The sequence below is a fragment of the Fusarium tjaetaba genome, assembly GCF_013396195.1.
Source record: "Fusarium tjaetaba strain NRRL 66243 chromosome Unknown NRRL66243_c0000014, whole genome shotgun sequence".
Taxonomy (NCBI): domain Eukaryota; kingdom Fungi; phylum Ascomycota; class Sordariomycetes; order Hypocreales; family Nectriaceae; genus Fusarium; species Fusarium tjaetaba.
In genome coordinates, this window is record NW_023501210.1 from 116436 (window position 1) to 144356 (window position 27921).

General features: G+C 48.0%; 6 protein-coding genes across 6 annotated transcripts; 3 read left to right on the top strand and 3 right to left on the bottom strand.

The window, feature by feature from the left end:
- Positions 1–8496: 8496 nt before the first annotated feature.
- On the bottom strand, positions 8497–10563 carry FTJAE_549 (HFB30-like protein; the record flags this gene model as incomplete). Its single annotated transcript, XM_037352002.1, has 2 exons — positions 8497–9932; positions 9981–10563. 2 exons carry the CDS (start codon positions 10561–10563, stop codon positions 8497–8499), a joined length of 2019 nt encoding a protein of 672 aa, XP_037212343.1.
- A 952-nt stretch (positions 10564–11515) lies between these two features.
- Positions 11516–12279, top strand: FTJAE_550 (CAX4; the record flags this gene model as incomplete). Its single annotated transcript, XM_037352014.1, has 2 exons — positions 11516–11569; positions 11620–12279. 2 exons carry the CDS (start codon positions 11516–11518, stop codon positions 12277–12279), a joined length of 714 nt encoding a protein of 237 aa, XP_037212344.1.
- A 429-nt stretch (positions 12280–12708) lies between these two features.
- FTJAE_551 (uncharacterized protein) lies at positions 12709–14731 on the bottom strand (the record flags this gene model as incomplete). Its single annotated transcript, XM_037352025.1, has 5 exons — positions 12709–12761; positions 12890–13823; positions 13869–14245; positions 14297–14457; positions 14511–14731. 5 exons carry the CDS (start codon positions 14729–14731, stop codon positions 12709–12711), a joined length of 1746 nt encoding a protein of 581 aa, XP_037212345.1.
- Positions 14732–18427: 3696 nt separating this feature from the next.
- On the top strand, positions 18428–20318 carry FTJAE_552 (serine threonine kinase; the record flags this gene model as incomplete). Its single annotated transcript, XM_037352036.1, has 2 exons — positions 18428–18520; positions 18594–20318. The coding sequence occupies 2 exons, from the start codon at positions 18428–18430 to the stop codon at positions 20316–20318; spliced, it is 1818 nt and encodes a 605-aa protein (XP_037212346.1).
- Positions 20319–20931: 613 nt separating this feature from the next.
- FTJAE_553 (C-8 7 sterol isomerase emopamil-binding protein) lies at positions 20932–21710 on the bottom strand (the record flags this gene model as incomplete). The annotated part of the gene is made up of 2 exons (XM_037352047.1): positions 20932–21122; positions 21179–21710. 2 exons carry the CDS (start codon positions 21708–21710, stop codon positions 20932–20934), a joined length of 723 nt encoding a protein of 240 aa, XP_037212347.1.
- A 3675-nt stretch (positions 21711–25385) lies between these two features.
- FTJAE_554 (glucose repressible grg1) lies at positions 25386–25778 on the top strand (the record flags this gene model as incomplete). Its single annotated transcript, XM_037352058.1, has 4 exons — positions 25386–25427; positions 25486–25530; positions 25588–25622; positions 25691–25778. 4 exons carry the CDS (start codon positions 25386–25388, stop codon positions 25776–25778), a joined length of 210 nt encoding a protein of 69 aa, XP_037212348.1.
- Positions 25779–27921: the final 2143 nt, after the last annotated feature.

A 27921-nucleotide genomic window follows, 5' to 3' on the forward strand; every position in this document is an offset into this window, starting at 1 on the left:
GTGATGTTTGAGGTTGATGGTGCAAGTGTGTACTTGTATATGGAAATGGATGGCGGCCAGAGGAACGGCAGATGATGGAGGGGAGTGTTTAGTACAACACCCGGCACTGTCCCCAGGGTGGAGACCGAGTTTGACGGGGGGCTGTTTCGAGGTCCAGGCACAGGGACTTGGGTCAGTGCTGTCGACAATACCTAGTAGTATCGAGTCCAGAGAGAGTTCTTAGTATAAACTCTCACAGACAGTCATGAATGTCTGCGGGCTGGGAGACCACTTCAGCGCATGCGGCCGTTCTTGGAAGGAGGACGGGGAGTGGAGGGGCGGATCTGAGAAACAAAGCAGCCTGTTGTGATATTGGAGGCTGATTTCATGCAAATTCTTTGGCAATGCTGGGTTCTTAAGAGAAGGCAATAATCTGCTCGACAGCAGTGATGGTAGACACCAACGAAGCCTACAGCATAAAGAGTCTACGTAGTAGAAGATGAGTTTATTAAACGCTGTTTCTCTAGGAGACAAGCAATCCTGATAAGGTGGATGTATCAATGGAACTTGTAATGGAGCTCGGACAAAGCTATGCCCCAGAGACTTTCTGATAGAGAGGGTCAGGTCCAGAGAGGACCGCAAACTGCCGGATACAGGCAGGATAGCAGAAGCAAAGGACATGACCGCCGACAACGCCGGGGCTTTTGGGAGCCAGGACCTTCACACGAGGTAAGAGAAGACATCCCATCCCAGACACGCCCCAGCACGTAGCGTAGTCCCTTGCCATGCCATCCCCTCGTCAGCGTCTACCGAGGGGTTCGAGAAACACCCCTGCTCGTCAAGCCCAGCACGAAAGAGAAAGCCCATGTACTGTTGACAAGTCATGCCGCTAAAGTTTGGATAAGAGCATGGCCTGCCCAACGCAAGGTTCACGTACTGGCTACCCCCATCCATGCTGGTTGGGATGAGATGGATAGAGCAAATGGGTCGAGCGGGGACACGGGGACTATCTCTTGAGGGCCCGGCAGCCCCCCTCCCTCCTCAATCAAGCCGCCCTGCCCATAGCCAATCCTGAACCCTGACACTTGACCGGGGTTCGTTGATTCTGAGAGAAGAATCCTCCGAGGCCTAGTAGAGGTTGCTGGCCCGCAAATTTCTAGAAAACCGTTGGACAGAGCTGCTAATAATGGGGCAACCTCAGAAAGCAGGGAGGTAAGAAAACAGAGGAAAACTCAGGTTTGAAGAGTTTTGCTATTGACCAGGGTTTGCTTGTGTGCGGTTGACATTCGCCCATTGGCATCACGATCTGGCTGTGACAGTAATGCGCTATGCGGTGCTGTGCTGTGCTGTGCTGAGATGCCCTAATAGAGCATTAACACAGGGCGATATCACGCAAAAGGGTACTGACTGCAGCTTATGATCTTGCCCGGTGAACTAAGGAATGGAGGCCCGGTTACAAGCCGGAGCAAGTACTTGAGTGTGATCCGTTTTGGGATCGACCCGGGAGATGAGAATATGGAGTACCTTCTTCGTCTGGCAGAAGAGACGGCTTAGCTTATGCTTACTCAAACCCTTTGAGCGGAGAGGAGGTGGAGTGAACGGCACGGCCCCATCACCAGCATATCGGTGCTCCATCATAATTATCATCGACCAATTCGCAGCAGTGGCAGCAACAGCAACGGGCGCGCCGCTTGTATGCTATGGGATTGCAGCAAGCAGTACTGTAATATTATATGCATGTCCTCCGTATGTTCAGGTAATATCGAAAGCCCTGCAGTAATGACAGCAGCCTAGAGAAGAGCACGAACCATATGCCCATGATCTGTCTAGGATATCCATGCTAACTAGGCCTGAGTCGTGGAAAAGTGTTTGTTGATTGTGTTGTTGTCCACGAGCAAGGTGGCTAATTATTGTCAAAAGTTAGATTGGGGATGCTTGCGCCGCATGATGGAATTGAATTTGACCGAACGTGCGGAGAAGCTTGCTCCGGCATGCAGCCTTGTGTTTGATGGAGATTCAGGGCCGGGCATGGCTGGTACAGTCGATGGCTTTGGTACTTGCAAACGGTTAATAGTGTGGCTATTTTCTAAGCCATGTGGCGTTTGCTTGGACCAACACTATCCCATTTTCCTGGAATTCAAGATCCTTGTCCGTGAGACAGAGAAAACGTGCGTGCTGTGGACGATGATGCTAACTAAGAATGATGACGATGGGAGACTGTTTCGGTAGGGCTCGACAAAACGTGGGCGGGCGGAGAAACGAAACAAGGCCGGCCGTCACGTCACGACTCAGTGACTGTTGTCATAGGTGCTCCATTGCCTTCACTCTGGACTCGTGGCCACAGACGTGTGAGGGGGAAACATGCGCTTGGTTTGAGATGGGCGCCCAGTTTGGAGATGGCTTCAAAGTTAAGGATGATGTTGAATCAATGTATGGCCCTGTCTTTGGTTGGTTCGTTGGTGGAGAAAAGGGAGCGGTACGTACCTAGGTACGCAAGACCAGCAAGGTCCAGGGCATGAGAAAGGTGAGACAAGGGCACGAGGGGGAAATGCTCTGAACGAAGCAAGGAGCGAGACGTGCGAGGGGAAACTCAACCAGGTTGATAATGGCCATTCAGAAGCAATTGTGATGCACTAGAGACACAAAATAGCAGAAGCGAGCCAGGAAAAGACAAGAGCGGCCGGGGCCGTGCCCCTTCTCAACGGCCGCCCTCCTCAACGGCTTCCCCCCACAGCTTTCATGCACAGTATATCCTCTCATCTAGCACTGATCAGACTGTGATTTGTTACTTACATCACTCGGTCAAGGCCCAGGCTGCCAGGCCTCTCACCCGACAAGGCCAAAACTTCCGCCTCCTCCAGGTTTTGTATGCATACAGAGCATAGTGAGAAACCTAATCAGTCGTGGGTGTGGCATCCCCATCGCGTGTTATTGTCGTCACGATGCCACAGGGGCCGCTCCATATCAGAAAACCCCAATTTTTCTGGTGTCGAGCAGTTTCACTAATTGCTCAATCCCAAGCATATCGGAGCATTCCAGTTGAGTTAGCAAATCGTTAAAGCGCCCAGGCTCGGCCGTAGCGAGGGGCTCGCCATCAAGCTATCACTATTGCTATCACTAGGTGATCAGGGATTGTTGTCAAAGGCGCGAAGGCGCGAAATGTCCGCCTTGCTTAAACAACTTCGATGTTCCCTGACCGGGGAAGTCAAGGCCAAAACCGAGAGTCGAGACCAAACGAAGCACCAAGCTAAAAAGGGCCAATATGTTCAAGTTAAAACATCTATGACCCAGGGTTCAAGACCACACGCAGGATGAGGCCCGCTTCTTTGCTGGTTGGGGTTCCTTTGATTGTTGACTTCACGACTCTTCGACATGACCAGGATGAGGAGCATATCTCAAGAACATTAGTCGCGTCCAGGCACTTTCACTATATGCCCGCATCTCCAACCTCTAAATCCGCACAGACTGGAGCTCATGAGTCCCCACATCCACATACATACTTACATACATACGGATAGGATATTGAGCATTCAATACCGCGTCCTCCTGCGCGCAGTTCACCATACTCACATGCCTTGCGCAGTCTTGTACTGTATCACGTCCTTGTTCGGGGGAGGGTGGTCAACTATCCTCCCCATTCGTTCCCGTATCAACAGCAATACATACCACTATCTGACACTTCTAACCACCCATGAAGAATGTGTGTGTATAGCATTATCTATCGATCGAGGCTTGCAGGCAAACGAGGCTGCCAAGCCCGCGCCATGTCCTAGAACTACTGTATCCTAAAAGGCATACATACAGCTTCAAACCCCAACTCGAACAAGGAATTGAATTTCGCCGGTGAACTGTTCCTCCTGAGACACGCGCCCAGACACCCTTTGAGTGGTAGCTCCCTTATCCACAAGTGCCCTGTCCCGCCGCCAATCACTCGATGTAACCATCCCAGGTGGCCACGGCGATTTTTTGAGATCTGGCAGGCCATTGCGTCTCCTACCTTCAAAGCAACGTTGGAGTAAATGCAGATAGCTTCATTGGGATGGCTCAGCCTTTCACTGTGAAGCAGCCACCATTTTTGAGATTTTCCCTCTCGTTTCTTTCCTTCGCTGTTCTGTTTGTTGACTATACGAGCAGTTAGTTTACTCACTGTTGGCTTTTGCGACAAGTAGTCTGTTCAATCTGGCGACCTGACGTTGCCAGAGCTCAAGAATCCTTTGAGAGGCGATTCTCGTGCTAGACATGACAAATGATGAGTGAGCACTGCAAGAAACGTTGCGCAGCCTGGCATGTACACGGGATCCTCCAACAAAGGGGCCGAGGCTGCGAACTGGGCGACTATTCTGGCAATGTGGACTCCGAAATTGTGTTTCGCACATCCATGATCTTAATACACGGGTATTAAGATAGTTATCAGCAGGCTTTTGCAGCACTTGAATTGACGGGCAATATAACCGACACTTGATTGGTCCACCCGGAAAAGTCGCTAAAACGGTCCTGCAGGTGCATACTCAAAGGTGTAGGTAGGACAACCTGGTGCATCCATGCACAAATGTCAGAACCATCGTTAGGAAATCCGCCCATCGTTTGTGTCACTACGTCAGGGTCGGGTTCTGCCTCTGACTTACACTGCTGCTCAGCAGCGAGAGAGAAACATTATCGGAATGTTTCATAAACGTGGCCGTTGGAGGGGGCGGGATAAAGCTGAGACGGCAATGGTTACTGGTTCCTCAACCGCAGCGTAACCACAGACGTTGCAACGCGCCAGCAGATCGCGGCAGTTGAACGCCCACAGTGCCATGAGCTCAGGGAAGCTGACTCGATTGGCTTCCCTGCTGGCATTCAGTTTTAGCGTTGTCCTTGATGGTTGCCGATGGGTCCCGCCCCCTGCTGTCTCAAGCACAAAGGTCCACATGTCTCCGGGTTTAGGTCGAGTAAGCTGGAACTGGCGTGCCTTGGACTGCCTTGGGCCTTGTCCCTCCGGCCGGTAGTCCCTTTCGGGATGCTGATCGTCCCTCCTCGACCTTGACTGGGAGACACTTGACTTACTTTGGGCAATAGCTCATTATCCCTTGTTGGCCAGGCTCCGTCGTGAACTGAACATTAAACGCCGATCGAAGACCCGGCTCTTGATCACCTTTGTTTGAATCAGGAAAGCGATTCATCTCGGAACCATGCAAACGATGCATATGGACCGATTCAGAATCGCTCCCTGGGTGGACGAAATTATACGAATTAATGCGCATGAAGTCAATAGAATTCAGCGAGATGAGTTTGTGGCCCTGCTCCCAATTCTTCAGTCCTTGGTGCACGATCAGAAGTGCTTGGTGGCCTCGGTTCATGCTAATCCCTGGTCTGTGGCTACAACAGGCTTGAAGCGATCTCAATACCTACATACCTATTTGACGCGTTGTCGGTTATAGATAGCCAGGTAAAGTGTTGAATTGGCTCCAGTTGAGCTCCACCGGCTGTAACAGAGGCTAAGAGGCTTGCTACATGGAACTTGCGATTGACAACCGTCTTGCTGTGGTACCTCATCCTTTCATGCGCGACCCGGGGTTCGAGTGGCAGAGGGAGCAAGAAACAATTAGGCAATGAAACGAAACATTGCGTATGTACATACATATCCGTAGGTAAAGTTTACTCCCCAGCTACCGATCGGCACCTTTGTTGAGCTAACAAACCCAGACTAGCAGAGACCCTTGAAGAAATATCAATGTAGGTCTGCGTTCTCCTTGCATACTGTGACTGACCATGCAAGTACCCTAGGAAAGATACCTATCAACTTTGACTGCACAAGTTGAATTTGTGCAACTAATTATGCGGCCTTGCCGCGGGAATGAACAGTCCCGAGACTTTTCAAACATCAGGCCATTTACGGCAATAGTTTGAAATGTCGCTTCTACCTGCATCCAGAGTACAAACTCACGCTAGTTAATCGTCATTTCCCAGATGCTTTAATCAACTTTGTGAGAAGAGACATCCTTGTTATTCTATTTTGTTGGCCCACTAACTCACTGACCAGTTACTTCCGAGTTTCCATGTGCTAGAAAATCCTTGTGATATTTGTTACAGTGCATTCTGTCCAAGTACGAAAATGCCTCTAAAGGAATAGGTTCGCTTTGAAGGCCTCGCTTGATCCGTGTACCTGCATCAGCCAGTCTGCTCGACGTTGACGTGGTATCGCGAACTCAGCCCTACCGCACTTATGTCGAGACACTTTTGTTTCGTGAGCACGCTTGCGGCTCCTGGCTGGCAAGATCCGGTAGCATTGGGGCAGTGGGTGATCGACGCAACGCCCACAGGGAAGCTTTAAAGAGATCCCACGTCAGTCCGAGTCGATGAAATGCGGATGAGCTGATTTCAGTTCAGCATGTATTATGCGCTGGTCCACTACAGAAATGGGCATCTGGGCGAGAAACTAAGGGCGTATGTGAGAGCACAAAAAGGTACCTTTTAATTGCGACGAGGACAAAGAGTGACAGCCACGCATGCAGCATGTGTGCATGGGAAAGGGTCCGATCCCAGAGCAAGAACAAGGGTCTGTAGAGCTCCCGAGCCAGCCTATCCTGGGTACTAGAGGTCTCTAAACTTCATTGATGATTTCTTACCACGTCATTGGGGACAGTGATCTTGAGGCTGGATAAGGATCAGCTCTTCCTAAGGGAGACTGCCGCATGATCCAGCAGCGAGATTGCTGGCTACTGCCATTGTTACTCTCTGCTCCTTGGATACTATTTCCTGACAAGGAGAGCCAGCCGGCAAACAAATTCGATACGTTTCTTGTCATGTCTGAAACTAAGCTAAGCTGCCCGGTAGCAACAAACTATAGTAAAGCCATGGGTCTCACTAATGACTCCCATGTTCTGCGACTGTCAGCCCAGAACCCCAGGCCCGTCAACAATCACAATCATGTTATCATTGTTGGCTAAAGGTTGAGTCTACCTGCGCGCGGACTTGTGCGCACATATGCAATAGCTGTGAGCAGGGCGGCATCTGCAAGCTGCTGCACCTAAATCCCTGTTTGGTCATAGAGTTTCGACATAGTGAGCTTCATGGTCGGCAGCGACATTGCCGGCAGTTTAGAGACGAGGTCTCAAGGCAAGTTCAAGGCTAACACGGCATGTCACGGCTTATTATCCAGGCATTAACCCTTGATGCCAGCAGGTCTGGATAGGCATGTACAGTATACCAGCAGCGTTGTCTTATCAAGCAACAAAGATGGTGATCCCGTGCGACACCACGTGAACAAAAGCTCGAGCACGCTTGCGCCTTACCCTCGCGTTAGCTGCTGGACCTTCTATCGGCCGGAGCAGTGTCCGCTTGGAGAGGGTGTCTTTGTACTTGGCATCGACCGACAGGTCATCATGTGGCTAGCGGTAGGGCCTTTTACATATCCTGATCTTAATATCTAGATCTCGTTTAGTTTGTGCTATGACCTCTGGAGTCAAGCAGTGGACAGTTTATCTCCCATCTTTTATCTTTCATTGCAAATGTTCTTTTACGCGCTGGACCGTCCCGCCGTCTTGTGAAAGAAGAAGTACGTGGTTGACTTTATGGTTGTCGTCCTCGACCACCTATAGTACACGAGCGTCTACATTTTCAAGGGTCACAGTGTCGATCGGCAAGCCAGCTCACTATAGCACCAGAGGATACGGTATCAAGGCAAACATTGGTCAGCTGTCTCAAGCGAGCAAAGGGCTCTCCATTTTGGATCAAGAGCAGCCTTAAAGCGAAACAGAACAAAACAAATCAATATTTCTATGGCTGGTCGAGCTGTCTGGGATCAGGGTCGTCTGCCGAGTGAAAATCCCGACTGGCGGTCTACTTGACGTTACCTTACAATCTCCATACATGTGGAGGAGCCCACGTTTACCTTCGGTAATTGACGAAACATCATGCTTTGTCTTTCAGAATCGGAGCATTTTCCACAAGTCTAGATGAGTTCTTGTAATTTGGAATGCTAGGCATACGGCCATGTTTGAGTAATCGGCAGGTCACCCTACCAGAACAGTCTCAAGTACATGCATACATACACACTCCATACATCCAACGGTTGTCAAGGACGAATTTGGGTTGCTGCAGCGGAGCCTATCTTTGATACCGAAGATTCTCGATTGCAGCAGACACAAATCGAGAACCCGACGTGCGCTGAATGGGTTGGGGGGTATGGGTTTAGGACTAACGTGCCGATTCAGGTTGGCGTCGTCCTTTGGCGAGGAGAACTTGATTCTCGTAGAAGGATACTTGCTGTGAGTGAGGCAGCCATAGAGCCACATATGTATTGCCGTAGCAAAGCCCGGTTGACACCATCTTAGGTAGGATCTTGGTCTTGGTGGAGATGGTAGATCATGCATGCATTTGCTACAGGACACATATAGTGATTTCCTAAATGTACAGTATCTAGAGAATTCACAGTATCATTAGACCACCTTGAGTCGTGACTGCGGAGCCGCGCATTGCCATCCATACCATACATACAGCGCTTGGCGTGATCGGGAACCTGTCTGAGGACAGCTGTCACCGAATGACCCAATTACCATCATCTTCATCAGAATCACCATCAACGAGGTCCTCTTCATCGTTGAGCGCCATCTGCACAAATCGACGGACCCAGGCCTCCTGTGCCGGGTCCAGACCATCCTGGTTGTTCTCATCCTGGCCCTGTGCTTGCTGAAGTAGTTGAGGTTGTCGCTGGTTCACTCGTTGACGATTAGCAACAGCTCCCCCGCCACGAGCCCCTCCTCCTCTTCCTCGGGCTCCCGCGCCTCCTATTCTCCCAGCCCCTCTTGCGCCGCGTCCTCGCCCCGCTGGACCTCGAGGGGGGCCATTATGGCCGCGGCCCGCGAGTTGTTGCGGTGCGTCGGGTGCAGCGGGAGGAATAGCCCTTCGACCATCGCGAGCTTGATTATCGACGAGTCGTATAACGAGGGGTCCTTCACGCGCAATCTCGATACCTTGGCCCTGGCCTCCAAGCGGTCTGTTGTTGCCCTGGGCATTAGCTCCGTCCTCGCCGTCACTGTCATCAGACTCGATAACTTCCGGCAGAGGCATAAGTTCAATATCATCGAGTGCCGCGGGAGCATCTGCAACGGGACCGCGGCCACCAACGAACCCTAAGCCCACGTCGTCGCCATCGCCACCCTCGAGTTCCCACAGCCGCATGTAACAGGAAGTGACCTTGCCGCCCGCCAGCTGGTTGTAGTGCTGGTATGGATTCACCGGGTCAAGCCAGGAAGAGCATAGATAGCAGAAATGAGTGTCGCATCGCGAGCAGATCATGTGGTTGCAGCCGTGTGTCTTCTGCGCAGGGGCGTTGCATGTAGGGCATGGACTTGTGTGAAGCTGTAGGTACTCGAGTGATGCTTTTTCCTCTTCGCTGAGTTCTCCCTTATCACGTCGTGGTGCACATCGGACAAACTCTCCGTGCCATGACTGGTAGCATTGGCCACAGAAGGCGAAGCCACAGTCTTCGCAGATGGCCAAGAGATCCGCTTTGCTAAACGTTTCCTTATTCTTCCTTTTCCCAGACTTGACACTATTCCCTTCTTGTTCTTGTTCTTTCTGTTCTTCTTCAGCATCAGGCGTCTCGGCAAACTCTAAACCTTCCGGCTTCTTGTGACGTTTCGATCGGGCCGCTCCATTACACCACTGTCGTGGACAGTATATTGTGTTTTTGTCAGACTCGAGTTCTGTCTTGTACTTGAGTGTGACGTATCGCTTCACCATTTCCTCGGAGAGCCCAATCTGGAGAAGCTCGCTAGGGCTGATGGCAACCTTGTGCTTCTTTGTGTCTCTCGATGCTGCACGCTTCTTGGCGCAGTTAGGGCTCAGACAACGAACGGTAGAAAGATTGCCCTCGTTGATTGCGTCGTTGTAGAAATCCTGTAAGCATTGAATACAGAAAATATGTCCGCAGTCAAGCATTCTGTGACACTTGGAGCCCTTTTTGGGATCTATGTAATGTCAGTAGGTGAATGAGGATCCGTGATGAATATGCATACCGAGACAGACACCACAATCAAATGTCTCCTTTTCAAAAGCCGCCTTTTTGGCTTTTATATCGTGGTCCAGCACGGCTAGTTTATGTTCTGGATCAACCTGAAGTGTTCCCTCAGGACTGATGGTTCCAAACACGTCTTCAGCGGCGCGCTGAATATGGTCGATGTAAGTAAATGCAACCATATCGCGACCAATCTCGTCCCATAAGCGCGGCCCATCATCCTCAAGCCGTTTGATCGTTTCCCTCGACAACCACTGCGGTATGGTAGATACCACAATGTCTGGTGGCGCATCTGTAGGGTAACCCTCTGGGAGACAGACTCTCAACCGTAGAGGGGGCAGGTACGAGACTTCAAGAGAATCAACCTCAGGCTGGGCATTCTCAGTAGCTTGGCCAAGTGTGGTGAGTCCTGGGTGGGCGGGTGCTGACGCTGCTGGGAAATTGACGGTAACAGAAGCGGCCGGCTCAACGGGGAGATCTATCTCGAAGGTGAAGGGGTCCTTTGCGTCAGGGCGGCGGATCTCTGGGTATATGGCCTCAATAGAGCCAAGCTCTATGAGACGTGGGTCGTCGTTGTAGTCCATGGCTGTTGGGGACATAGGAAAACCTCACAGCTCCGTCAGGACACCAGAAATTCGGACTAGGCCTGAGATGATTCAGAACGCACTTGGCAGGCTCCTTGGCCAGTGTTTTCTTCTGGGCCCCCTTTTTAATAACCTTGATTCTTTTGACACTTCGAGACTGCTATGAGTTGTTATACCTTGGGAGGAGTGTATATTGTGGGCGATGAACTTCAGCAAAGACTTTGTCCAGAGTGGCGAGGCTGAGTAAGTATGTCAAATACCAAGGGCCCTCAAATTTACCAGCCCTTCTTAGTGAATTTTTGTTAGGCCTCCATCATTTTAGTCTCCTTCTCGTTCTTCCTTGTCAAGACTTGAACATGAGGTACTTTACGTAGAGAGAGGGGCGAGGAGAGGGTTTTTAAGATAGTGCCCAAGATAGATAGGGCTACTTCGGAATGGCCTGCAAGTGACTAACGCCGGATTGTGAAGAGTAAGATGCAATATTGGGCTATGAAGGAAATGGGACGATATTATTCACGCCTGATATAACATTGTAAAGTAACGTAGATGACTCTTTGGCCGTGGTTGAACGTGGTAACGCCTTGTTTCGGTATCCGGTATTCACAGCGTTGACAAATAAGAGACTCCGAAATCCGAGACGCCACGTTTATTTTTCTCCTGCTTGCGCCACATATGCAGCCACAGCCAGCGGCCTACATCGTCATCTACTGGCTAAGGCACTAACTAGAGGCTACAACACAAGCTTAAACTTGGATTTTACCTTTCGTTTGTGTTTTACTTGTACTCGTGATCGCCTCGGGCTTCTCCTGTGTTTTTTGTTTCTTCTCCTTTTCATATATACAGACTGTGCCAACCAGAGACCACGGTGGTGCCCTACTAGGAGAATGCAGCCTCTGTCTATATCCTGAATCTCTCGGATACCGCACATACCTACCTACCTAGCCAGCTCATCATGGATGACAGTTCAACTCCCCTCGCTTCTCTCTCCGTCACCCACGTCTACTACGTAAGTTTCACACCTACAACAAAAAGACCTGCAATAATGATCGCAAATAGGACCCTGACGATCATGTCTCCCTCGCCTGCGCCTACCTCGCCCTCCTCCCCCAAGCCCTATGCGTCGTTTACGCCACGCTCGTCCTTTTTACCCGCGAGGTCGAAGTCGCCTTGATGTTTCTCGGTCAACTTGCCTGTGAGGTGCTCAACTTTGCCTTGAAACGGCTGATTAAAGAAGAACGTCCGCGTCGCATACACGGCAAGGGCTACGGCATGCCTAGTTCCCACGCACAATTCGTTGCCTTCTGGAGTGTCTCCCTGGCTCTGTTCCTGCTTGTCCGCCACAAACCTCCTCGTGTACATTGTATTCGTTCAGAAAGTAGCTTGCACCGACCGTGGAGCGTTCTTGAGAGAGTTGCTGTTAGTGTAGCTGGGGCGGCGATTGCGGCTGCGACGGCATGGAGCAGAGTATACTTGAACTACCACACCCCTAAACAGGTCGTTGTGGGTAGTGTTGCAGGTGTCATAAGCGCTCTCGGTTGGTTCATTATTGTTGCTGCCGTGAGGCAAACCGGCTGGCTAAAATGGGCTCTAGAGACGCCTTTGGCGAGAGCTTTCAGAGTTAGGGACCTTGTCATTGAAGAGGACATGTGTCAGGCTGGTTGGGAGAAGTGGGAGAAGAGGAGAGCTGCTTCTCAAATGATAAAGAAAGACAGATAGCCATCACTGAATTGACAACAATCACCACACAAGAGACTGAATACTAATATAAATTACCGGTATCCTGAATCAGCGATACCGTCCTGACTGAAGTCGACCTTCTGGCATTGGGAATGTTATTGAGGATGTCCACCTAATCTTCTGGTATTATCTATATATAAAGGGGACCAAATCTCGACGCTAGTTAAAGACGGCCTAAATATGAAAGAAAAAAAACACGCAAGGGAATCGTTACAGTTGCCAAACCGTTCATGAAATCGTCATCCTCCCCAGTTGCCAAGCCGTTTTGTCCTCTATCAAATCCATGGTCCTTTTCCTTTTGTTGCCTCCAAGTCAATTCTTGACCCTTGGCGACTATGTACTCTACCCGTCTCTGGCCCAGCCCTTGAGCCTTGTCGGCTATGCATTCTGCCAACCTCTGGTACAGCCCTAGAGCTCTGACGGCTGGCAAGTCTGCTTGGCTCTCCCATACTTCTTGAGCCCTGTCGGCTATGAGCTCTTACAGAACTGACTGATCCAGCCATGGGGTTATGCGAGGCTGAGACGGGCGTTTTCTCCTGAGGGCTATATACAGCGGAACTGAGAGTTGTCTCCGGCGGAGTATTCATACCCGCGCTGAGAGGAACTGGTGGAAGTTCCTTCTCGGATAGTCTCTCATCAAAGTTGTCCTGAATCTTATACCTAGTGCCCTCGCCTGGGACATCGACGATGGCAATGGCAAGTGGACTCGTTTTTCTTGGGAAGAACCTCACTGTACTGTTGGGACAGTCCAGGTTGTGCACTTGGTTTGTATTTGTGTCTAGCTTGAGCTCCGGTTTGGCGGGGCGCATATCGCCGATGTTGGAAAGGCGCAGTCCAATCTGCACAGTTGCAGTTGAGAGCATAGAAGCACCACTTGACCGAAATCTTTTATCTGGTAGACGGAGGGCAGGAGGTGCAAGAAGTTCGTCAGCTAAATTTTGAAGCGCCGGTGTTTTCTTGGGCGTAGACTCTTTGTAGGTTGTTGTCGGCAAAAGGATGGGCGACTTGGGTGGCTCGGCTTTGGGGAAAATGCTGTACATGCTCCTCTTGAAGTTTTTTATGGACTCCTTTGATGATGTCCGTACAGGTTTCGGTGCGGATGGAAGACCGCCTGAGTTACGCATACTTCCCAATCGCAGGGGCTTCAGGCCACGGTTGAGGAAGTCCTTGCGTGCACCAAACACTTTGTCTTCCACTCTGTCGTCCAGCGTCAGATCTTCTTTGCTTTCAGCTTTGTGAACCAGCTTGGGAAGATCAAGAGGCTGTAGCATCGCAGACCCAGGGGTTGGGGGCTCTTGATCCTGGTCATCACCCCATTTTCTGAAACCCTGAGACGCTTCAATGTCGTCATCAGAACAGCCGGTTGGGGATCTGCTTGATCGCAAGAAGAGATACAGGCAGCCAAGCAATAGTCCTGACATGTTCATTACAACTGTTCCGATCATGTTCAGTGTCATTGACGTGTCATCTGCTGCTCCTGTATCTCGGAACGCCGTATTGTAGAAGAATGTTATCTGCAAAGTCTGTTCAAAATTAGTACAAGCTATCACTTTCAGATTCGTACTTACATATGATATCACAGCAATTATCATATGGTAAACCATGCGAGATGCCTCGTCCCTCTCAATCATGCGCATTCTGGCACCAGTATGAAGTTTGAAGCATATAACTCCGCACTCGATCAGAACTATCAGGATGACAGTGAGTAGAACCCCAAAACACCCGGCATCGTATCGATGTAGGAAAGAGATCAAACTGGCAAAGCAAAACTCCGATGGCAGAACAGCAAAGGTTATGGAGAACACGATGATCAACAAGATACCAATGGTTACTAGACAGGCAAGGGTGTTGAATTTGCCACGGAAGGGGAATATGCTCGGCCTCGTAATACGGATTGTCAACTCCAGCCCGAACAACATCTGAATGAAGGGTACAATGAAGAAAGCTAAATTGGATTAGTATCTTCAAGTGAAAGCTTGGTAATCTTTGAACATACCAAGCAGCATCATTCGCGATACCGTGGCACAACCAAGGATCATAAGTGACTCAAGTCCCTTGGCTTGAGCAGTAGCATACACAATTCCCTGAACTACAATGCCCAAGGAAAGTACGAAGGGGTAAATATCTCGTCCTTTGACTAGCCGAAGCCACGACGACCTAAGAGTGACTGTGAGGACAAAATCTTGCGGATCGGGAAATGCAGTACATACTTGAAGTCCCATATCGGTTCGACTTGTTTCAGTGTTCTCCATGAGCGCAGAAGAATACTGATAGTAACTGCGAACGCTACTATCACGTTGAAAACCGATAGGACGATGATCGAGGTGCGGACGGAGCCAGCTGCAGCAAACTTGAGTTCGTTGTCCCATTTTGATGTAGAATTTGCCTGGAACTGAAAGCCGGTCGAGTCCATCGTCGGGTCGTTGTCCATGTTGTTGTCGTGTTCTGGTCAAATTCGAGGTGATTATAAGGAGAGGGCAGGCGTTAAGCCTTCACAGTGCCGGCACCGCGTTATCCTTCTTGGTAGACCTAGTTTCCCATGTCGAGGTCGAGGTCGTATGAAAGTAATGAAAGAGGGCTAGGATGCCAAAGGACAGGGAAAGATGATGAATGAAATGGAAAAGCACCGAGATATGATAGCAGGAACCAGAATGACCTCTAGGCGTATATTTGGTCAATTGAAGAAGCAGAGCAAAGTTTGAGAAGCAGTAGACAGATGATCAAACACTCGAGATGTACTGTAAAAATGAAATACAATGAAATGGAAATGGCACCTGGCCTGTGGCAAACGAATGTAAGATTGAAAAACAAGAAAAGAAACGAAGATCAGACAAGCACCAGCTAGGTGGGAGGAGACTGAGGCAATGGAGGCGATATAGGACTTGATATCTCGAATTGAGGGCAAATCACATCGAGCGGGAACGCAGATTGCTCTAGATCCGGTGAGCTTGGTGACCCCTGCGCGACTCAGAAATCTCCAAAGAGCAAGGATCAAGCTGCTTCATGACGGAGCTTGGTAGCATTGAAGCTGTCGCCCCTGAGAGATGGTGGTGAAGAATGGTAGCCAAGCGAGCCAGGCCAGGCCCTTGGTGTGGGCTAGAGGCATTTCCCGCATTAGAGCGAGAAGGGTATTGTTTCACCCGTGTAGATTGGGTTTCTGGGATGCTGATTCTCGAATACGCTGACGAAATCCGTGTAAGAGAATGCAACTCCACCACGAGATTGAGTTCCCTGGGCTCGATCATCTGTGCCATTCTCACTTGAGCTTTGACGATGATCGACCTCGAATGGAAGCCACAACTGAACTGCTTCTCAAGGCCCTCCTGACAGTGATACTTCACCACTGAGTGAGCTTCTTGAACGAGTGCCCTGAGGGCGGCGAAAAACGCCGGTTCGAAGAGGCTGAAGCATTGTTGTTACAGAGTCAAGTTTCGTCGGGTTGTAAGAGGCAGGAGTTCAAGGGAAGCAAACGGTGGGGTTAATCCGCATCTGGGCTAGCGTCCACGTTTGTCCGTTTTGTGCAACTACGCCGTGGATTTAAAACAAGAAGGAAACATGGATTAGGGAGGGATCCCTTTTAGCATGAGAGCTAACGAGACAATGACTAAAGGGCCAAGAGCTTAGACGAGTGCCATTCCCTCTTTTGGAACAGAGGGTTTGAGATTACAATGGCAGGTCACACGGATCCTGCTGGTGCCGAAGGCGGGGAGCACGGCTAGCCACGAGACGATGGATACAGGGACGTTTCGCAAGGTTCAGAGCTTGCACCCGGTAACAGATCTGTCAACGGAGCCATGCGAACGCCTAAAAACTTCCTGCACAGTGAGAGAGGGCACTAGCTTGCTAGCTTGCAGCTGGAAGCGAGTGAATTCCATTGAGAGCCCAGCCCCAGCCTTGTCTGTCTGTCTGTATCTGCGGACCTGGTGGTTGGTTCTCCATTTCGTTGTTTCAAGCCTTTCCACTTTATCTTTGAAACCCACTGCTCTGTAAGCGAGGTCAGCCAGACAAGGTCAAGGTTCAAGTGCCGAACTCTTGGCAGTTCGTGTGCACAGCTATCGACTCGTAAATTGACAAGTCTTGTGCGTTGGTTCTTGTTTAGAATACCGAGTCGTCCGTCCGGGAGCATGTTAGACTGGGGAAGAGCACGCATGTAAGTGGATGGATGGAGGATGTGCTGTGTTTAATATAACTGTGAAAACCCCATAGATCTCTGGAATGGGGAGAAGTTTCATCAGCATCTAGCTCTAGACTAGTACAGTATTAGAAATCGACTTGATAGCGAGTTTGTTATGGCTAGTCACATTCATTGAGTCTCTGTCTGATAGTTTGCCCGGTCTATTAACCTTTACTTGTGTGACTTTCACTCTCCATGCCTGTTGATGGAGAGTTAGGGAACGTCAAGGCTTTGATCCCAAGGGTTAGAAAATGCTTGGATAAGCTTAGGACAGCTGGAGCATACTCAGTAAGCATTTTGATCATTTTATTCTGGCATCCTGATTATATGCCATACTGTGTAAGTCTTTGCTATTTTCTAGGCATTAGTCTAACATGGATTGCCCACTCTTTACTGTTTCCTCACACGTCCAGGCTAGAAGGATAATGAAGTGAGAGATGTTTACTCCTCAAACAAGTGCTCCCGGAAAGGGTCTGGATTATAGCTATGGGTGCTATAGCAGACAGTCAGTGGCTTGCGAAGCGTTTGATTAGAGAGACTTCATGGTTGGTATCAGTTACAAGAAGCACCTCGATATTTATATGTAATCTCGTGTCAATAGTACCTTCTCTTCATCCTATCTTCTTGTAATGGATGCTTAAAACGAAGGTGTTACTGAGTGTTAAGCGTGGGGTACGGATGACAGGTCTCTTATTATAGCTTTACTGCAGTAGCTTCACTTCCGTCTTCGACTTGGCACCCCTATCTATATTTGTGTAATGCAAGATGAAAATTTGTCCTTCTTCTTTATGATACGTACTAAATAAACACATTTCTCGTTGTTTTCTTTTTGTATTATAACTCGATCAAAAATGGTCTGACGGTTTGTTCTTGCTTATGCTGTCCCATCGGCATTTATAGCCAAAGGAGATACCTCAAGCTGTTTCGATGTTTTGAATTCTCTGCTTCGAGTTAAAAGATATCTTCGATCGTTTTACTAACATATTAGACTTCACACAGTTTCACCTTGCATTGACGGGCTCAAGTTGATCGAGGCCTTCGTGAGAACTTTGAGGGGGCTGTTCACACCACCACAAGTTATTAGAACACCATCCATGTTCGCATGTTGAATGGGGAGATTGTTTATGCTGAACAGACGCTAACGAAGGTATTCATTCCTGAGAGGCGATGTCGCACAGTTTACCGCCTTCGATCAATGGTCCAGAAGCTTATGTTATATTGGTCATATCCACCAGCACGTCAAGTAAGCCTCAGTAAGCCTCAGTAAGCCATGCTCCAAGTGACGTTAAATATTATCAATGATCACGCCAGCTCTACATCTGCCGGCCTTACATGAACAGATTTATCGTGGTCAAGCAATATGTACTAATGTGTTCTGTCTGTTGGCTTGAGACTATCACGATGATGCTTTGGCCCCTGATTACCCTAAACTGGCTAAGTTTACTAACATGCGAGTTCAATGCTTACTCAACAAGGCTAACAAGCATGTGAACTCGTAGCCAATGGCTAGGAGTTCATTTTCCAATGCAATCAAGAATATCATGTGCGAGACCCAGCCCAAAGGGATCCACCGTTATTAAATCAGCACACTGCAGATGGGCAATAGCTAGGTCAAGTCTTTGAAGCTGCTATCATGGTCTAAGGTCCCTACCTACCTATATAAAGCCTTATCGTATTCACAAGTACCTTGGTTGATACATAGATGGTAGAGTCACGGCGGGGAAAGTAAGAGAACTCAGCGATCAGGACGATTTTGATATCAACTCTCTTCAAAAAGGGTCAAGATCGTTAAAGTCCTGGCTTTCTTAGAAGCGGTTCAGTGGATCCATCTCCCAGCTGCCCCGCTATTGAAGCCGGGCTAACAACGTCATCCAACCATACGAGCAACACTTTGAAGACAAAAGGTACAGCAATTGAAAGGAACAATCGTGCGTTATCCTTTCAACTGCAGAAATGGGAGACAACACGGAGAAACACATTCACTTTGATGATGGTCGCAATCGTGAATACGATGGGAGTTCTGACGAGGACTGCAAGGCAGTAGAGGTTCGTCCATACTGTCGCCAACACCAGAGGACAACCAAGAATGGTGCGACTGATCTAATAATCGCCAAAACAGGTCGTCTTCGATCCCGGAAACCCATATCGTCGCAAAAGCTCAATGGTTGCCTCAGAGATCAAGGCGCCTGTCATGCGCCATCCTTCGCGGCGTGATGAGTGCCTAGTCCACCAGTTTCTCGACAGTCAGCGACGCGCAAAAGACGCTGCCAGCTCAGCCAGCGAGCCAGAGTCGGAACCTTCAATAGGAAATAACCCTTCATCATACTTGAGCAACAATCCAGATCCTAGCCATGCCACCTTTCACAAGGCTCTCAATGGCGATCACATCGAAGCTGTTCGCGACGACAGCCTCGACTCGATTGTGGACCCCAAATATCAGAAGAAGTGTCGCGCTGTTGTCGAGCCTGGCAGTATGGAACACTCAGGCCAAGCTGATCAGCAGGCCTGGACTCAACAGATGACCAAAAGCATGTCCGACATTGATCTTTCGGGTTATCAGGACGACGTGCGAAGTCGCCTTCTAACCAAGCAGCAGCTTAGCGATATGGCCTGGGGTGTACGTGAGCTAAGTCGCCGACTGAGTAGCATGCGCCTTCGGTTCAAGGTCAAGAGCATATTCATCCTCACAAAGATATACGATATAGATCTAATCCCAAAAACACGAGAATTGGTCAAGTGGCTCCTACAGCATAATCACGAGGTCGCCTACACCGTCTATGTTCAAGACAAGCTCAAAGCAAACAAGAAGTTCGATGTCAGTGGCCTCATTGACGAGGTGAGCAAGGAATATCTTGATAAAGGGGACGTGAACGAGCAGGCTGTCAAAGAAACGCTGAACAGGCGACTCCGATATTGGGACGAGAACATGTGCAGAACACGACCTCATACTTTTGACTTTGTCATCTCACTTGGCGGTGATGGTACAGTGTTATATGCCAGCTGGCTCTTCCAGCGCATTGTACCACCTGTATTGAGTTTTGCACTAGGCAGCCTGGGTTTCTTGACCAAATTTGACTTCGAGGACTATCAGCAGACACTCTTAACGGCCTTCACCAAGGGGGTTACAGTTAGCCTGAGGCTTCGTTTCGAAGGCACTGTCATGAGGAGCCAGCCACGCAAGAGAGCACAGATTATTAAGGGCTCTGAGGAGGACGAGGAGCAGTCCCGAGACTTGGTGGAGGAGCTTATAGGTGAGGAGAGGGAAGATGAGCACACGCATCGGCCGGATGGGACGTTTGAGATTCTGAATGAGGTGGTAGTGGACAGAGGGCCAAACCCAAGTGAGAATCCCAGAGTAAACGTTACCCCTGCAGGATATGTTCTAATGTATATTCTAGCAATGTCAACTACCGAGATTTTTGGTGATGATGAGCACTTCACCTCAGTCTTAGCCGACGGTATCTGCGTTTCGACACCCACAGGCTCAACGGCATATAATCTCGCCGCCGGGGGCTCCTTGTGCCACCCCGAGAACCCCGTGATGCTGGTTACGTCTATATGCGCGCACACCCTGTCATTCAGGCCTATTATCCTTCCTGACACGATTGTGCTGCGGGTCGGTGTTCCATATAGCGCAAGAACAGCTTCATGGGCGAGCTTCGATGGCCGAGAACGTGTCGAGCTCAAGCCAGGAGATTACGTGACCATCAGCGCCAGTAGATTTCCATTTGCCTCGGTGCAAGCCGAGGGACGGAGGAGTGAAGACTGGGTGAACAGTATCAGTGGAAAGTTGGGATGGAATACTAGACAAAAGCAGAAGAGTTACAAGGAGTGGGAGAAATGAGACGATGTGTACCGATTTAGTATGGACTGAAATCATATATGTGAAGGGTGGCGTTTTGATGGCAGATTTTGAGGATTGGCGTTCTCATTGTACTATTTGAGCTGAGGAAACACATCCTGTCGTCCCTGCAAAGGGTGCTATGCTCGTGTGAATATGCACTTTTCCAGAAAGGTTTCGGGTCGTTTGTTTGGGCGTGACGCAGGGGCTTGGCTACCGGTAAATCTATATAGTAACGAGTTCAATGAGATGCATCACCAATACTGAGTGAAAACCAGTCACGTAATTATTACTCAGGCGAAGAGAGGACGAATACTGTTGAGAAACTTACGATGGCCTGACCGTAAGCTTTACGGTTCTTGTGACGATATGATCTTGTGACGATATGCTCCTAACCTTCAAGATACATGATAAGATCTAGATCTAAGCTTCGGGTATCTAGGCTTGAAAGAAAAGAAATTCTTCAGAAGAGGCTCTGCATGACTGCCGTGTGCCAGCATCCATTATCTCAATGCCACAGCTGGGCTTTGCATTCTGCACCCATATCACTGCAGTTCAACAACAAACACTACATATATACTATAAAATGACTTCATGGCTTGAGGTCTCCTGGTATCTAGAGAGTCTTCTTACCTTGACGCAGATTCAAGGCATTTGAGATGTCCTTGACTGAGTACCAAATAATCCAAAGTGGGATCCAGACCCAGAGAGTGTTGAAGAAGAACAAGTAAACCCAAAGGTACATGAAGTTGCTCGTATCGAGATTAGCACTTCCAATGAGCCATTCAGGACAGAAAGTCATGAATCCTGAGCGTTGTTTAGTTTGGCGAATTCATATAGATTGAGGTGCTGTCGAGACTTACCACCGTACAGCTCACAAGTAGCCAGGACAATCATCCAGATGCTGACCTTGGGGTCCTTCTTAGCGAGGCAGTAGCACACATAAACAGCTAAAGGCCCGTCAAAGAACACAGTCAACAACTCCAGACTTACAACCCCCAAGTCGACACCAGCCCATCTCTTGTCAGCCCTCGCATATACCATCCATAGCTGGGCAAACGGGTTGTCTCCACCTGACTGCGCACCATATACTCGATCGCTATAGCCTAGGAATCCAGGAGGTGTTGGGAACAGGTCCGTCTTCACGTCATCGACAAGGGGTTGGTGCGAGAAGAAGCAGTGGTACAAAAAGCTGCCTTCGAGGAGAAAATGACACAGGGCATCGGCGAGATGCCATATGAAGAGAAACCGGAGAACCCCCGAGGAAGAGGATGGTAAGAAACGCAAAGAGGCAGCATAGGCGACGAAGACGATTGCGAGCGTTGAGAGGAGGGAGATGATTGTTGTTTGGTCGAAAAGGTCGGGCGGGAGGGACGATGAGGGTTCTGTGGCCATTGCGTCGAACCTCAGTAATAAATCTCTTGTGATGGAATTAGATCGAGGAGTGAAAAGTCCAGTTATTGAGTTACAGTTGCAATTATGTTGTCGAGGAAATCTGAGCTTCGGGAGAGGAGCGGTGTCGGAAATGAGACGCGATTGCGGCTCGTTTTCGGTGGTAGCTTTACGCGATAGCTTCAAGCTGTGGAGTATCAGTAAGTTACCACCACCATATCTCACGTCGCTATGTTAAAAAAGAAGAACAAGCTCAAAAATAGAACTATAAAACTATGGCAGCGAATTTTCCAGAAAGGACCTTCTGATATACAGTCGTATGTATCATTCTATGCGAAGCTTGATTGAAACTATTCACGTGCTCTAGCACGTGGTAACAACAATCAGAGACTTCGGATGGTATGAGGATATGAGGACACTAACTTCAAAGACTTGGTGAAATGCACGAGGATTTCTCACCTTGATAGAGAAACTGATCATTCGAAGCATTGTTAAATGTACATCTTCCAGCACATGTCGATCTAAATGGGGTAAGTTGTGATAAGCAGACACGGTAATTGTCCATGGTTCAGGCGATCATATAACGAAAACAGGGAGGCCGAGGTGTATTCAATAAGTCGATTGAAGATATACTGGGCACTCGATATCTGAATGTTCAATATGGAGTGCACAGCAAGTCCCTGAGCGAGACATTAACCAAATTCTCCACAAGGTTGTACCTTGATCGTTTCTCAGGCAAGAAAATATCTGCAATGTTTACCAATTGAAACTGTCACGGACTGAGACTATCCGGAAAGCGGTGTACTCCATAAGAATTGCATTACAGTATGAATTGCCAGAGATTCTGACGCCAGAGTCATGTTTTAAAGGCCGTCTCACAGCTTTTATACTGCCTATCACTTCCTCTCTCTTCATGTCTTCTTCACATGCCACAATAGCATTTCGACTTCACTATCCAATCTGAGTGTGGAACAGGATCTCATGGTTTTCATCCCTACTATTTCTTCCTTTATTTCTGCTTCTTGAAAAGCACATATATTAGTTAAACTTCAGACTTTATTTACTCGTCATTTTGTTGTGAAATATTAACATCCTTCATCAGATAACATGTCTTCCTGCGGGACCCGCGTCTACGAACATATCGTCTTCTGCCGACGGAGCTACAAAATTTGATATTTTGCACTTCTGTGGTCCACGCTACGAAACATGATGTTTTTAATTGACTCCTGGTGATAATAATTACAGGAACTGTCATCTGACTGTCTATATAGGCTAGGGGAGGGAATAAAACTTAGGACCTTAAGCCTAACTAATATAAAGATTCAAGTAATTTAGTCTAAACTTAAGATCAATTTAGAATGCCTTTTACAGAGTTTATTTTATTACTTTAAACTTAAGTCTTATATTTTCTCGCTCCCTAAGGGTTGGTCACATGCTGTATCATCTGTATAACAAATACACACAAGCCCTCAGTAACGCGATATATTTATGTTGAACGCGGCGAACACCCTAAACCCGCTCTAGAATAATCTCTAGGTTAACAACAAGAGCAGATAAAACGCTATTTCACTCATGATGGCTATAGTACAAATTGGGTCTGAGCAGCGTGGCGCAGTATGAGTTGACTTAAAGATGAGACAATTTGTAAGGACTTTCAACCCCTGGTGTCAAGATTTGTGATGTGTGCAGCTTTCCTTACCATTATATTAGCCGTTCTTGACGTCAGAAGGAATAACAATTAGGTAGACAATTACTTTTTACTGTCTTTTCTCACTCAGGATGGCACGGCACAGATTTACGTGGATGTGTGATTAATCGTCGAGCACGAAAACCCAAGTGTTTCCTAACCATCAAGGTTCGAGTTCCCACCAGCATTAACTAGGGGAGCCTCAAAGAGCAGGAAAACATCGGACCTTGAGGTAAGGTGTCAAAATAAACTCAGCAAAGGGTAGCCTAAGTCTATACTAAACTTATCCTAAATTTATCCTAAACTTATATTAAGTTACCTAAGCTTTTTTATTACTTAGGATCAAGGTCCTAGGTTTTCTTTCCTCCTCTGAGGGAGTCAAGGCCATATTTCAGGTGTGGGGGACGAGGAATGAGTGATCCTAACAAGGAAATACAAAGTCTCGGCACAGCAGATTGTACAAGATTACAACACTTCTTACGGAGTACTACTACCCTGGAATGCGATTGACATGTCACAATCCATACCGACCTTATCTACTACTTTCTCACAAAGACTCAAGTGAAGAAAGGTACCATAATATCGTAACCTGTTTGCGATTCTACATAAATAAGTTCTCTCCTGCATCCCTCTGGGAGATGATAGATGTGGCTTGACACCATACTAAGACAAAAAGCCTCGAAAAACGAAAACATGAGACACCGAGTTGCTAGAGTAGTATCGAGAAAACGAACAGCCACCAAAAGGCTGTGGTGGCACATCAGAAAACCAGAATTTTTCAAGCATATGCATACAGAAGGTTGGTAGCGGAGACATTGCTCCGTCAAAAAAGGACCACGAGGGGAAAGATCTCGATGGAGAGCACAGCAGATAGTAAAGGACACCAATCAGCACCAGCAAGCGGGAATGCAGGCGTCGGGCGTAATTGTGTTTTACCCGCCTCGGGCGGAGTCGGTCACAAGCAAGCAAGTTGAAGAATCAAATGCCCGATTTGGGGAGGCACAAAATACTGTACGGTGTACCTAATGAGTGAAGTGTGAGGTAACTATCCGTAGCTTGCGGATAAGCGTGATTGAAATGCATATCCACATAACGTCATTGTTGGTAGGATAGCTCTGGCCACGTCACCGCCACACTCCATGCTACCCCGCTATGTGGCGGCGCCGTTAAGCCCGGAAGCGGGGCAGATCTGACCCATCGTGTTACACGATATCACGGGAAGTGGGTCCGCTGCTTAAAGAAGAAATACCTTCAAAGAGCTCTGAAATGACATCAAACTCTGGAGAGTCTTTGGAACAGAGGCGAATTTTAAGCCGCAAGGGACCGAGGTCGATCATGTGTCAGTATCTAGGTATCTCTTCTAGAATTACACCATACACAGGGTACAATCCTTGAATTATTCCCAGCCGGTACCCCGCGACGCGCATAATGCGTATACAGACCAGTCTCCTCTTCTACCCCCACCAAATAAAACAAGTCCCAGATCCTTTGATCGAGATGACGTTCCGGTGATGACCTGACGTCAGGAATGTCTCTGGAGCAACCATCACAAACCAAACGCGCGAGCTTGTTTGCTATCTTGTTTTCAAGTTGTCGAGTAAACCAGAGCATTACTGGGGTACGACCGATTGCTTCCCACTTATCAATAACAGTAACGTATCAAGCCGTCTAGGCAACGTAGGACTCCTATGCAGAAGCCAGTCAATGACGACACTTTTTCCCTTCACATGATAGCCCATGATAACTGGACAGGCGGGGAGCAATGGGGACAGGCATACCAAACCGTGAACGCCAAACAAGTGGTCAAACACTCGATGACGACGGCTTACTTACAAGTTGAAACAAGAATAGTGAATCAATCTATATAAACCCCCATTCCTCCTCAGTCCAGTCCCTTCCCTCTCCTCATAATCACACACAACCTCAACAAATCATCAACCTCAGCATTTACCAACTTAAGTTTTTTACGAGAATAATCAAATTAATACACAATGGACTCCATCAAGAACACTGTCAACCAAGCTACTGAGAAGGTAAGAATGCTCTGAGATCCCGCCATGCTTCTAAGTTTCACTGCTAACATCTATCAAGGTCCAGGAGGGTCTCTCTGGCACCAGCAAGGAGGCTAACAAGGAGGTAAGTCCAGCGAACACGCTGCCTTTTACTCAGAACGTATGGCTAATCGATTTCAAGGTGGCTAAGGATTCAAACGCTGGAGTTGGCACTCGGTAATACCGACCCCTCAAGCATACAGACTCTCAACTATTATGAATTATCTAACCTTTCTTTTCTCCAGTGCTTCTGCGGCCAAAGACGCAGCATCTGATAAACTTGACGAGACGAAACACTCTGCTAAGTCTGAGGGTTACTCTGCTCAGAAGTGAGCAATGTTGAGAGGATCGAAGGAAACAATGCCTCACGATATCAGCATATATGCAAGACTTAGTCATATTATAGCTTAAAGAGATATTATACTCACATCTACAATCGTTTCTACGGGTTAAAATTCATGTCCTGATATCCTATATCCGGGTGAAAGGACAAAGCCAAACTCGCAGATCTTGTTAAAGACTACACATGACCTGAAAAGCGATCTCAAACAGGTAACAAGATATTTGCAATCAATAACAGCAACAAGGCCAGGATATTTTATGCTTGAATCTCTTAGAAAAATATAAATATACATACTAATCAACGTTACTGTATCTAGGTTCCCAATATTAGTGATGAACTGTTTATTAACACTTGGTGTCCTAGTAACAAAGCATCACAAACAGTAACAGTGTAGAAAGATAACTTATCTAGTCTGATGGCATACGTATATACACATGTATATCACTAACTGCCCAAATAAGTGCAGGAAGATCTCAAAGTCTAGCACTAGGTGCAAGTCGATTGAACAACTTCAAGATACCATTGACAATCAATTGACCTTCGAATATGAATTTAAGCCTTAGTAATTCTTCTTGACTACCTGATCCGGCTCACAGGGCGCTCCAAAGACCACAGAGCACTGTGGTCTCGACCTTGAGAAGGCAAGGAAGAAGAGAAACGGACAAAGCGAAGCGGCTGTGACGAGACTAAGAGTCTTTAACTACAAGGAACTTAGAGATAGTTGAACGAAATCGGGTGATTTTACACACTCAACCACGAGTTGTAACGCATCCGGGGCCCCAAAATCGATCCTTGTGAACTCAGCGACAACTTAGTGCAGGCTAGGCTACACATAACAACGGTAACAACACCAGCGCCATCGCCATTCTAACAGAAAAATTCTGTCACTGTCGATTAGATGCAGGCCAACTATGGCCACCGCGTCACTAATTTATACAAACAGTCGACCTGGACTGACACTCCAGATATAACTGAAAACTTACCAAGACAAGATGACCGCACTAACTGCCAAATCTCGAGGAGCAAAACATCAAACGAATAAACGCAAGAAGATGGGTTACCTCTGAATTATTTCTGGCTTATAAGGAGCTTAATCCCACCATGCGAACGATGTCCTGGATTCTGCCAACATGGCAAACGAGACTCCGATTCCCTTCTTGGATCCGCAACAGCCGACCAGTCACTCACCAGTCCCTACAGGTAAGACTTCTCAGTTATGACCGACAAATCTTAACGCATTCGACATTCAGTTCATCCACGTAGATACTTTTTGTTTTCCGCATTAGATGCTTCATGTGCAGCCTGAAGAGGCGGTCGAGTGAATCACAACGATGGATTTATGCTAACAAGTGCATCAAGTACTTCATAATATTGACATTAAGGACTATACCATGTCAATGGGTATGTGAGCTTCTAGAGTCACTGCATATAGTAAAACTTGAGCACCACAATGATAGGAACGAATGTATGGAGGTGATCTCCATAACGATCAACATGAGAGAGCATCGTATGCGCCAGCCATGTTCAGAAGATTGGGTTCCCTTATCGCTTCCATTCGTGGTCATGGTTAACAACTAGCCGAACTACTGGGAGAGATGTACAATGCTGCTAGATAGCATGGCATATTACATAGGCACGTAAGTCAAGAATCACCACCGTGAGTGGCCTGAGGTGCTTAAGTATATACCATGAACATGCCGTCTGATTATCTTTGAGGTCCTACATGCATATCCGACGACGACAAAACAAATCAACCGACATTCAATCGATATTGACAGTATAACTGCTAGGTATCATTTATACTCCAAGGAAACCGGCTCGGATTTGACAGGACAACAGATAAATCACAACAATTGCAGCCACAAGCAACGAGCAACGGCCACCTATTTAAGTGTCTAGCAACCATGGCTCCTCGAAGTATGTGTTCGACTTGCCAGCTCGATTTTGCCTTCATCACATGCTCCGGACGCTCAATATTGCAAGCATCGCCACCTGGTTGGAGATCGCAGTCTCTCGGTTTACAAGGTCCTGCTACCCTCCCACCTATATATATATACATGTGCATGTGTACATATGTATATGTGCGTCTGTGTGTATATACATTTGAAATGAAAATGGCCGGTTCGTCCTCCT